Source organism: Lupinus angustifolius, unplaced genomic scaffold, assembly GCF_001865875.1.
Source record: "Lupinus angustifolius cultivar Tanjil unplaced genomic scaffold, LupAngTanjil_v1.0 Scaffold_49_3, whole genome shotgun sequence".
Taxonomy (NCBI): Eukaryota; Viridiplantae; Streptophyta; class Magnoliopsida; order Fabales; family Fabaceae; genus Lupinus; species Lupinus angustifolius.
Window position 1 is genome coordinate 41,851 of NW_017722174.1, and position 12,612 is coordinate 54,462.

The window sequence follows — 12,612 nt, forward strand, 5'->3', positions numbered from 1 at the left end:
ATTTGTGGGAATTGTCGAACAATATTCATGTATCCTAATGGAGCTTCTTATGCTAAATGTGCAATCTGTAACTATATTACTGTTGTCAGTGTAAGTATACTTTGATTCAATTAGATTAATTTGTACATTGACTTTGTTCCCAAAAATCTATTACTCATTTTAAATTTAGGTAACTTTCTGCAGATGTCTAATGGAATGACCAACTCTGCAACAATGTCTTCTACTTCAACAGTATGCTTTTATTTTATTTTTTAAGGAAGGGTGATTATTTCTGGTAAAAATTATTGGTGGTTTTTTGTTCTGATATCCACTGCTTATGTATATGCTTCTATTTTATGACCTGCAGCTAATGCCCCAATCTCAGAATCAAACTATCATTGTAGAAAATCCAATGTCTGTTGATTCAAATGGAAATTTGGTAAAATTATATTTTCACTTCTTTTTTGTCACTTTGGATATGTATTTATCTATTTACTGCATTTGAGTAATCCTGTTATAGCTTTTGAGCTTAGCAAAATTTACTAACAATAATTTGACATATAACAGGTGAGCCATGTTGTTCTTGGCACTATAACAGACAAAAAATAATAGTATCATGTTTAAGGGATTCAAAATATGATGTGTTATTGCGTTTGTTGTGCAATGATGATATTGTTTATATGTATATGATATTACAAACTTCAATGTTTAGAGTTTAAATGGCTCTTATTCCAATACAAAGTGATAGATGGATATCATGTCGAATTGTGTATGAAAAAGACATGTGAAAATGGCTTCAGACATTGTTATCTCCTACTTTGTTGTTGCCTTTGTATCCATTGCCCGTTAATTGGCTTTTTGAAATTGGTAAGCTTATGCTTTCCTTGATGAATATCTATGAGAACATGTGTTGACATTTGATAATGTTTTACAAGCTTTGCATAATGAAGTAACTGATATGTAGATTTTACCAATATTTTAATAAACTTGGATAATATCAAGAAAATGGGATAAACATTTGAAAGGGTGCCATTTATTATGTCACTCCTAATTGATTAAGAAAATATTAGCACTCCATGAAGATACTTTGACAACTTCTTTTTTGCTCCAATATTGTACACATTGACGATTCGGAATTTCGGATCTTGAGCTTTGATGGCCTGGAAAAAATGTCAGAATGGATTAAAACATCATAAGTTAGAACAATTCCAGGGCTGCATATTAAAAGAAGCATCTAAGTTTTATCACATCACATCCAAATTAATCCAGCAGTTATTGAATAAACTTTTCCTCATACCATGTCTAATGCTATAAAAAATAATCTAGTGCTATCACAACCAAGTTATGGAGACTAGAAATTCCATTGGCTAAACAAAGAGTCTGTATTGAAAATGAAAATGTATAATATAGCATATTCCAATGTTTAATTAAAAAGTTAGCAAGAAAAAAACAAGGAAAATGAATCATAATAATTACAACTAACACAAAAGTGGGAACAAGGATCCTCTATACGAAGAAAATTTTGTACTCATATCTCTAGTCAATCAAACTACATAAAATAATATAAAAATATTTAATTTATATTTTTATAATTTTCTTTTTAATTAAATGAGACTTTCTAATTAGCTTGATATATATGAGTGAGGAAATCTGATCCCCATTCCAAAAGGTGAACTATGCTGGAGTGAGTAATTAACAACTATTGGGGTGTTATCAATGGTAGCATACTAGAAATATCCAAGCTTTTGGTTTTTTTCAAGCTATGAAGCACCAGTATCTATTTGAGTATTGGATACAATCTGTATCCAATACGTTGATATGTATTTTCTTGAATATATAGGATACACTATGTTTAGGATATGCATATAAAATATGTACATAAAATTCAAGAAACATAATAAACATATAATTATATATTGTTATGAATTTTCAAATTAAGAACATACTTTTTAGACATCGCTAAATACAAAATGAAATTCATGTTATCATATCAATTTGGTTCAATCGAAGATCAACATTACGCAACATTTCCTATTAATTCCCTTTGGAAATGATTGGTGATGATGCAAATGGCTTTAAGGAGAGGGATGCTTATTATAGATAGGATAAAGCTCGATCAACCATATCATTTGGTAAGTCTAAGAAGCCAAGTGTAGGTAAAGTCTATGATTTCTTTACTTTTCTCTCGACATAAATTTTTGTCCCATTAAGGTTTAGACCTTGAAAAATGAAATTTTGAAAAAATGTAATATTTATGCATCAATAATGTAACGATTATACATAGTCAGTGTATCATTCATCATTCATTTGTATTACTTTTTTTGAAAAATCAACGATATTTGAAAATGAATGGTGGATGATGCATTGACAGTATAAAAAACTCTTACACTGTTAGTTTAATATTTTTTTCTCATTTTCAAATGGGTTAATGACTATATTAACATGCCTATAAATATTTGAGTCACAATAATATTTTTATTTTTAGGAACTAAATTGTTACAATACAAAAACTAATGGGATAATGAGTCTTAACTCCCACATTTTATTTGTGCACCAAAGTTAAAATTACTAAATTTTATAACTACCTAAAAACATATTTATTCCATAAATAAAATATATGTTGACTACAACAATACTCATGAAAATTGAGTGAAGACCTAGATTAGTTTATGATCTTTTTTGCATAGATGATTTTAGTTTATAAAAAGACAAGTCTAGCTTATTCTCCAAAAATCATCAACTTCAGACAAAGTTGTTCATTTATCTAATTTATTTTCTGAACATGTATTTTATCTCACATTTAATGTGTGTGACAATTAATAAACATTAGGTGACATTACTTACTTTTTTGGAAAAAATATTTAAAAACTTTTGCATAAAACTACATCGTTTTGAATGCTTATGAGAAGGGAAATTGACAAAAATTAAATGATCATTTCATCATGAGCTTTCTCACTCCTTAAATAGTCAACGGCCACTACTAACTCTCAGTTCTGAGTTGTTGTATCTCAATGGCGTCGTTGAATGATCGTCTTGCTGATATCGATCTCTGGTTATGTAATAAAGCAATTACTTTCTTTTATTCTTCATTCATCCTATATTTATAGTAACTTTTATATATGACATAGACATAGCTGTTTTTTTTCCTTCGTGAAGCACTCATTGTCTTCACCCTGATTTTGCATTTTGTACAACACAAAAAAAGACTATTGTCTTCAATCATGTGGATAAACTATATGCTTGGATTCCTTATAGATTCCCATGAAATTTGTTATGTTTTTGAATACTTGGATAAAAATTAATCTACTTTTTTTTTTCTTTTAGGGCTTGTTCTATATAATTACCATTGATTGCGTTGTACTTGTTTATTTCAGAAAGCTCATCCTATAGTTTCAACTTTAGTTTTTTTGTACAAGAGTATTTTCATCTTTTTTTGTGAGAAACTAATCTCCTTTCGAGTTGGTGGTTGCTCTCTCAATAAGTATAGCTCCCAAGAATGGGAGATACAGTGGGCCCTTTAACCACAACACCAACGCAATTCAATTAATAATGATAATTCCAAAAAAAATATTGGAAAGTACAGAAATTTGCTTCAATACATATTTCAACTTCAATAACAACATTGACATGCATCGAAATTCCTCTGAGAAATATATAGAGAACCTTGGATGCTATTCCTGGCAGAACTAATATGGTCAACCTTGATATGCATTAATTTGTCTTTCCTTTGCTTCTTCTGATTCATAAATTCTTCACAAAAACTAATCTCAATTATCAAACAAACAAAACCAAAGATCATCATTTGCCATTTCTGATTCTTTGCCAACTTTTCCCTACTTGATGATATGACCTACAATCTATTTGTGTTTTTTCTTAACATCATGGTTTACTCGAAGAAGAAAAAAATGTATTTTCTATGAACATGGTTGTATGAATCGGTTGTTGCAGGGTCTAAGACCCTCTGCTGTATCTTTTATTTGTTTGTAATTTTTGTTTTGATCTGGGTTTCTGGGTAACCTTATTTAAATTTTAGACCATATATGATTCTAGTTTTGGATGTGTTTGGCATTTGAAGTATACAAATATTTGTTCCTTTATTTATATTTGCCTGCATAACTCCTACCAACTGTTTTTTAATTCAAAATATGTATTGTGAAATTATAATGCCTAGTTCTAATTCCAGTTCTTATTCTCTACTTGCAAGACAAAGTGGGGATTTTGCTGCAAATTTGATGTTTTTGTTTCAGTATTTGAATATTGTGTCACACAGATTAAACTTCTTTGGATTAAGATTATGTTATTGACTCAATTTCATGATATTGATATATGGGTGGTTGTACTGTTTCATGTTTGTTGAGTTTCTAAGTGAATTGAATGGTCTTCAACTTGCAGCTACGCAGAGGCAACTTGTGTGTAGTGGTTGTCAGGGCATTTTGTTTTACCCTAGAGGGTCAGCAAATGTTTGTTGTGCAGTGTGCAACACAATTACCCTTGTTCCTCCACCGAGTAAGGCTGTTCTGTTTTAGTTACTAAAATTTTAAGATTAGAAAACTTACATGCTACATAGCTTTGTATATCATGTCCTTATCTTTCTGGTATATGAAATTTATTTACTTTGGAATTAATATGGGAGCTGAAGATTCAAACAAAATATGCAGCCTAATGGATTAAATGTTTACTTGTAGTTAGACTCTAATTGAGTGCTTATATATGTCTCCTCAGATTTGGAAGTATGTCAACTTTTATGTGGAGAATGTAGGAGAATGCTAACATACGTATGTGGAGCTGCAAGTGTGAGTTGTTCCTCTTGCGGCACTGTAAACCGTGTGCCAGGTACTATACTTGTTCATTGCCAAACATATTATCCTAGTGGTTTAGTATTGATTTCGACGAACTACATATTGATTTGCTAGAAAACATTTGTTTTCTATTATGTAAATGTCGTGATGCTTTGTTGATTTGCTTGGTCATTGATATTGAATATGATTAATCATAAATGGGGTTACCAATTCTTAATGTGGGAGCAAGCAGGGTTGCTTTAAGGTGATATTTCATGTTTCGTTTCTACCCTTGTAGTGTATGTTTTAAGATGTATGTTGATGAGAGACTGTGAATGGGGTTGTTGGGTTGAATTTGCTCATGGTGTTGCTGGTGTTTGAGGTCCTTTCTAGCCTTCATACTAATTGTGAACTTTATTTACGAAGAAAATATGTTTTTATGTCATTTCTTCCTAAAGAAACTAATTCTTTGCAAACAAATAGAACCTTAACTTTTGCATTCATGCAAAATATCATCGAGTATACCAAATCAATGAAGATGTTTGTCAGTTGTTTCTATCCTTACTTCTTTCCCTTTTTTTAGAATCTGGAGAAAAATGATCCGAGATCATGAAAATATAGAAACATTTTGGATTCATTGTTGAAAAATCTCATTGATTCCTTGCATTTTGTCCAAGGTTTGGTGGTGCTATTAGTTCATTGTCTATTTTATCTTTGTGGTAATTGTGTTGATGAATGTTATTTATCGTGCTCTTTGGAGCTCTACCATGAAGACCTTATGCATAAGATGTTGTTGCTTACTCTGCAAGATGTTGGGTGCTTAGGCAGTATGATTTGATTGCTTCTATTCTCTTCATCTTAACTCATTCCAATTATGAATTCCTTGTTATATTATAATAACTCATGGTTATTAGTCTACTATATGTTGTTTACTAACTTCCCGTTGATGGGTTTTCTATTTGTCTTATAAAGCATCTAATCAATTCACCTACATTGATTGTGGGAATTGTCGAACAACACTCATGTATTCTAATGGAGCTTCCTCTGTTAAATGCGCAATCTGTCACTATGTTACTGTTGTCAGTGTAAGTATACATTGGTTCAATTATGTTAATTTATACATTTGACTTTGTTCCCAAAAGTTTATTAGTCATTTTAAACTTAAGTAACTTTTTGCAGATGCCGAATGAAATGTTTCTATTTCCTGACTATAGTCCTAATGGAATGACCAACTCTGCAACAGTTTCTTCTACTTCAACAGTAAGATTTGTATTTATTTTTTAGGGAGGGGTGATTATTTATGATTCAAATTATTTGTGGTTTTTTATTCTGGTATCCACTGCTTATGCATATAATTCTATTTTATGACCTGCAGTCAATGCCCCAATCTCCTAATCAAACTGTCATAGTAGAAAATCCAATGTCTATCGATTCAAATGGAAATTTGGTACAATTACCTTTTCACTTCTTTTTTGTAACTTCGCATATGTATTTATCTATTTATTGCATTTGACTAAACCTTCTGTTTCTTTTGAGCTTACCAAGATTTACTAACAATAATGTGACATGTGACAGGTGAGCAATGTTGTTCTTGGAACTATAACCGACAAAAAATAATACCATCATGTTTAAATGATTCCAGATATGATGTGTTATTATGTTTGGTGCACTGAGGATATTACTTATATATATGTGATAATGCTGACTGAAATTGTTTAGTTTAAATATATCTTTTTCCAATACAATGGGAAGATGGGTATCATGTCTGAATTGTGTATGAGGAAGCCATGTGAAAAAGGGCTTCAAACATGTTTGTGTGATTGGTATCTCCTACTTTGTTGTTGCCTTTGTATCCATAGCCTATCAATTGGCTCTTTGAAATTGCTAAGCTTATCCTTTCCTTGATAAATATCTATGATAACATGTCTTGACATTTGATAATGTTTTACAAGCATTGCATGAAGTGACTGATATGTAGATTTTACCAATATTTTAACAAACTTGGATAATATCAACAAAATGGGATAAACATTTGAAGGGTGTCATTTAATATGTCATTCCTAATTGATTAAGAAAATATGAAATCACTGCATATTGCTGAAGTTTGTTTTTGCATAATAGTTTATGCACCTTTCATTGAGAGAGGGAAATGTAATTTAGTAGGAGAATTGAACTTTCACATCAATATATCACACAAATTTAAAGATGTTGGCACAGTGTCATTTGAGATAAAGTTCTTAGCCATTTATGCACAAATAATTTGTCATCACAGATTCACAAACTTGTAAAGAAACTATCTGCAGAAACTTATTGGTGTTGGATCAAGTGGAAACTGGTACTTTAGAAACTTCCCCATCAACAAATCCATCTTCCACCTTGTCCCACACCTTGTCAACCTCGACTGTGTTATTTTTCCTCTGATCAAACTCTTTTGCTGTGTCATAGGAAGCATGTAACCCCAAGAAAAGATAGTAAATCAAGAGAAACCCTGTCCATACCCCAAATCGGATAAATGATTTTTTATCAATAGACCCAAGAAGGAATATGTTAATGGCAATAGATAAAGAAGGTAGCCATGGAACCATAGGCACCCCCCAAAGTTTTGGTTCCTTTGCCTTTGGAACACTAATACACAGAAAAGCAGTGCCTAAGAACCACAATGGAACAGCTATTGCAAAACCAATCCAACCATCACTTGTTGCCCAATAAGCCGAAATCGCAGCTGAAGACCCGAGAATTAGCACAAGGGATACAATGAGCTTGATTTGATTCACTTTTGTAGTTACTCCAGTAGCATAGTAACGTCTCACCAAGAGTGCTAGTGCCACAAGCATGAAGATAAAGAGAGTTGAAATTGACAGGAGGTTTGAGAGAATACCAAGATCTGTGAAGAAAGCGATCACAGCTGTAGCTGCAAGCATTGAGATTGTAGCGTTTATTGGTGTTCCAGTTCGCTCGTCAACGTGAGCGAACCAAGGTGGCATCATGTGAGTACGTGCAATGTGAGTTAGATAACGCGCTTGTCCGACAGCACTCACCAACAACACAGTGCTCATTCCCTTCAATGCACCTAATGCCACAATGTACTTAGCCCAATCCATTCCTACCGCACTAAACGCGACAGAAAATGGCGCATTTATGTCAATGTTTTGGTATGGTTGCATAAGGCAAAGTGTCACTGCCATCAAACAATATGCAAAAGTTGTAACAACCATTGATCCAACAAGGCCAATAGGAATGTCCCTAGCAGGGTTCTTTGTCTCCTCTGCCATAGTTGACACTGCATCAAAGCCAACATATGCAAAAAACAGAACAGCTGAAGCATGAAACACGCCGCGAACTTTGAATGGTGCGAAGGGAGAGTAGTTTTCGGTGTTGGCCTTGGTGAGGCCAGCAATTATGATGAATGCAATGACGATTAAGTGGAAGACTGAGGCAATGTAGTTGAAGATGGAAGAGCCTTTTGTGCTATACACTGCAAGGATGGTTATGGCAATGAGGATACCAATGGCAATAGGATCTAGATGGTTATAGTCTGAGCTCATTTTATGGACTATTATACGGAAGTCGTCCGGGTTTTTGTTGCATAGGGTGGCAAAGTAAGAGGTCCATGACCGAGCTACGGCAGCACCACCTATGACATACTCAAGTAGGATGTTTCCGGCGGCTATGAAGGCCACAAAGTCTCCTAACTCTACTCTTAAGTAGGCAAATGACCCGCCTGATGAAGAGGCAAAATAGATTTCAATGTGAAAAATGAGCTTTTATCAAGAATAAGAAACAAACAATAACAACAATCACACATTTATCTTATTAGGTGGAGCCTGTTATGGATTGAACGATGTCATAATAGTCTATTATAAATCATATTCATTATTGTATCCTTAATCTCTAAATCTTTTATCATTTATCATGTGACTTTTATTGATTTCTCTCTTCTAAGACCAAAATTATTTATAAGACCCATCTTTAAATAAAAAAAATGTGGCTCAAGCACTGTACTAGTGGAATATGTGGATATAGATCTATATAACATTACTTCATTTAAGTATGTAACAATTTTAAAAAATACAAATAACAAAACAACTTTGTTCACTAAGTGACAAAAATAAGCTTTTGTTAAGATATACTTCTATAGTCCTATTTCATGTGTATGTGAGAAGTCTAACTTTGAAGATTAAATTGTGTTCTTTTCTCTAGTGAGCTAGCACGAATCTGAGTACCACATTCTTATATGCACATTAGATATTTTTATGTTACAGGTCAAATATCAAGTTTTAGTTAATTCATTAGATTAAATAATTGTATGAATTTTAGCCAAGAAAACTAGTAGTTATTATTAAATAATACCCAAACCTCTGCCAAAGTAAGCGGCCACAGCTCATAAGGATGATGATAAGGTATGTTGACTTTTCATACAATACAATCGGTCACAGCTGTATTTTTTGGGCCACAATATTTGACTACATGCACAAGTTGACTCTTCAATTACGGTCTGTATCTCAGAATTTTTTAGCTTGTTTTATTAGGTAATAACATTTGGCTACATTTATTTAAAGGGTTAAAGAAATAAAAAGATTCCAGCTATAATTTTTCGTTAGGAATATACCAAATTCGTTTTTTAATGTATTTTTGTTCTTAAACTTAGACAAGTATGCAGATAGTGAAATACACTTTAGGAGTTAAGCTTATGAGCTAATAGGGTATAAAATACTAGTCACAGTAAATATATTATAATAACAACTCAGAATTCAAGGACCCTCTTGTGTACCAAACACGCAATAAAACGAATTAATATCCAGCTTGTTTGAATTTTGTACCCACGGGACACTTTTAGATCCACACCTAAAACTATAGCAACCGGAAATTAAAAGGATGCAAGTATAACCATAGGATAAGAATTACATAAATACAAGAAAATACTGTAATATCTATTAGTATATATACAAAGATTTATATATAATCAATATATTATTTACTATTTATATATAGATTATTTTGTCTGGAGAATCATTAAACTAAATGGTAGATAATATATTAATAGTGTCTAAAATTCTTAAAAGTATATATTTTTTCTCTCAAAATATAAATACAATTAGAAAAAAATAGTCGTGTAAGAGTTTAATAATACTGCAAGAGTTTAATAATACTCTTAAGTGAAAGCAATGTGTTCTTAGGTCAAAGTTCCCGTATGAATGGATTTACATGGAAGATATATTAAACTCAATTGTTGACAATTTTAAGTAACTGTTGATATAAAATGCTAAAAGAATGTTAGAACCACTTAAATTTTTTAACGACGTGACTTTGAAATTTAGCAACTTTTTAAAGGTCCCTTCTTTTTCGTTTTCGTTACTGACTTTCCCCTACTTGGAAGAAATTTTTTTAATTTTTTAATAAAAAACTTAAAATCATAGTCACTAAATAGCAATAATCCCAATTTGGACTCTCCACCAGAAGATTCCTATCCAAAGATTCCACGTTGAACTTGTTAATTCACTAAATTTAGATAAATAAATGGATTTTATATCTGTGGGATTGTTCATTTATAGTTTCCTGTTCTGGGGTGGATCTAAAAAGTACGTTTATCATTATGATTAATATATTAACAATAAAATGTAATTTCAATTCATTTATATTAGGAGTGAGAATTTATTTACTCTATGATTACTCACTGATAAAAATAATTAGATTTTCTAAAGTAATTTCAAAAACTTATTCGTAAAATAAGTGGATCTCTTCTCTTTTATTAAATCATAAATAAACTGATATGTGAACAAAATTAGAAATATGTGAAAAACAAAAGCAAAAGATGGAGTGAAAGTTTAAGCCAGAACCTGCGACGGGAATTTCAACGGCGAACTCAGTGTAGCAAAATACAGAAAGCAACGCAGAGATACCAGAAACAACGTAAGACAACACCACCGCCGGTCCAGCCTGCTCCCTGGCCTCAAGGCCAGTGAGAACAAATATACCGGAGCCAATGACGGCGCCGATACCGAACCACATAAGGTCCCACCAATTCAGCGTTTTCTTCATCTCATGGTTGCTCCGTGATTTCACCTCCACTAACTCCGTCTGGTCGGAGGATCGAGTCAAAACCCGATCCTTCAACCTAAACGGCGTTTCCAAGAACGCTCGACTGTAGTTGTTCCAGTTCTTAAACGACTCTTCAGGGAAGAAGTCGTTTCTCTGAAACGTGCATCCCCTTCGCCGTGCTCCTCCGTTGTGAACGGCGCCGTTTGGTGTTTCCATCCTGCTCATGGTGTATAAAGATTACTAAGTAACGTGTTAGATATGGTTTATCGAAGATAGAAACAGAAAAACGAAAAAAGTGGGTGTGTTTGTTATGAAGGAACTAAACAAAACAAGCTATTATACGATACCTTAAACAAGATCATACAGAGATGTTGTTCTTGCTATGGCAAGGGATGCAGCTTCTTATGTTCCTAATACTTAAGATGCATATATTTTTCCTATATTTATAAACACTTACAATTTTCTAATATAAATCTTCTATATACAACTATTTTATGCTATTATCTCTTACGGGTGAATAAAGTATATTTTAATACTATAAATTTATTTCTTTCGGTAAATAAAAATTATTATACATGTATTATTTTATTTTGGAAATATTTTTGTAGAAAATAATTAATTATAATATATGTCATTTTTATAAATTGAATGAACTAAATTATCTCTTTATATAATGAAATATATTATTCTTTTCAAATAGTCATATCATTAAAAATTGTGATAACTTATTTTTTTTAATTAATATTTCTTATTGGTACTGGAGATAGTAGTATATAATGGTGGATATAGAATATTTCTTTTCATGATTTGCATAATGTGAAACGTTTGACAAAAATTATTAGGCAAATATTAAACAGCTTACTGGCTTAGTAAGAGCAATTTTAAATAAAAACTTTTAAATGGTATAACTTGTATGTGGTGGATAAAGACTTTCAAATTTTAAGTTGTGTAACTTTCAGTTTACATTTTTTTTTTGTTTCTGTATTCCTCCGTGATTATCTTTATGATCATCTTAGTGGTTATAATATTTGAAACTTGAGTCATATTAGGTTTAAACAGTTAAATCGTTGATTTTATATGTAATTTATCATTTTTATCTCTAAATATATAGTTATATATAAAATACAAAATTTTATACAATTAATAATTATGTATAATTATATTGAAATAATATCTCTCCATCTTTTTTTGGACCGAAGTAAAATAAAAAATTAGAGAAATGTTATATTTTTTAAAATTTTAAGTGAATCATCTGGTTCACTTCCCGAGTTATTCCGGTTCAACCGGTTTAACACGGTTGGATCTGAATGTCTCCGGATCAAAGCGATTCAATCCCACATTCGGTCAAGACTATAAATCAGAGCTATTTTCAGTTTGTTCAGCGGTCGGACCGCCCGGTCCAGTCCAGTTATCACAACACCGGTTATAACCATTATAATTAATTACTCTCTACATTCCATGTTATTTGTCTTTCATGACATGAATACAAAACCAAACTAGCTAATTAATATAGTTAGGTTGAAAAAAAAATTTATTTTCAGATTTATTTTTTATGTCTCCATTAAATCATTATTAATATTATTCTAGTGATTGTCTCTCTTATTTAAAAGTAGCTATTAATCTCAAATGCCTACTTGAAAAGGTAGTTATTAGTACTTTTTCAACTTCTAAATAAACAATTAAAAATAAATATTTTTTCTCTCAAGAGGAAAGATAATAGAAAACAAAGAAGGTAACATTACAGGCAATTGCATGCATAGTTTGCTATTTATTGAAGATTATTGAGGAAAAACTCATTTTCATCTCTTAATTTTTT

At 31.6% G+C, this 12,612-nt stretch overlaps 2 protein-coding genes and 1 long non-coding RNA gene across 3 annotated transcripts; 2 read left to right on the top strand and 1 right to left on the bottom strand.

Moving 5' to 3' along the window:
• Positions 1 to 193: 193 nt before the first annotated feature.
• Positions 194 to 685, top strand: LOC109338926. Its single transcript, XR_002106606.1, has 3 exons — positions 194 to 231; positions 347 to 418; positions 547 to 685. It is a non-coding gene; the product is annotated as an uncharacterized LOC109338926 (long non-coding RNA).
• A 2,257-nt stretch (positions 686 to 2,942) lies between these two features.
• On the top strand, positions 2,943 to 7,046 carry LOC109338925 (protein LSD1-like). Its single transcript, XM_019576278.1, has 7 exons — positions 2,943 to 3,036; positions 4,372 to 4,485; positions 4,702 to 4,812; positions 5,730 to 5,842; positions 5,937 to 6,017; positions 6,133 to 6,204; positions 6,333 to 7,046. Exons 1-7 carry the CDS (start codon positions 2,991 to 2,993, stop codon positions 6,372 to 6,374), a joined length of 579 nt encoding a protein of 192 aa, XP_019431823.1. The 5' UTR covers positions 2,943 to 2,990; the 3' UTR covers positions 6,375 to 7,046.
• Positions 6,920 to 11,222, bottom strand: LOC109338924 (cationic amino acid transporter 1-like). Its single transcript, XM_019576277.1, has 3 exons — positions 11,144 to 11,222; positions 10,595 to 11,013; positions 6,920 to 8,478 (listed from the first exon to the last, which is right to left on the bottom strand). The coding sequence occupies exons 2-3, from the start codon at positions 11,010 to 11,012 to the stop codon at positions 7,079 to 7,081; spliced, it is 1,818 nt and encodes a 605-aa protein (XP_019431822.1). The 5' UTR covers position 11,013; positions 11,144 to 11,222; the 3' UTR covers positions 6,920 to 7,078.
• Between the last annotated feature and the right edge of the window lie 1,390 nt (positions 11,223 to 12,612).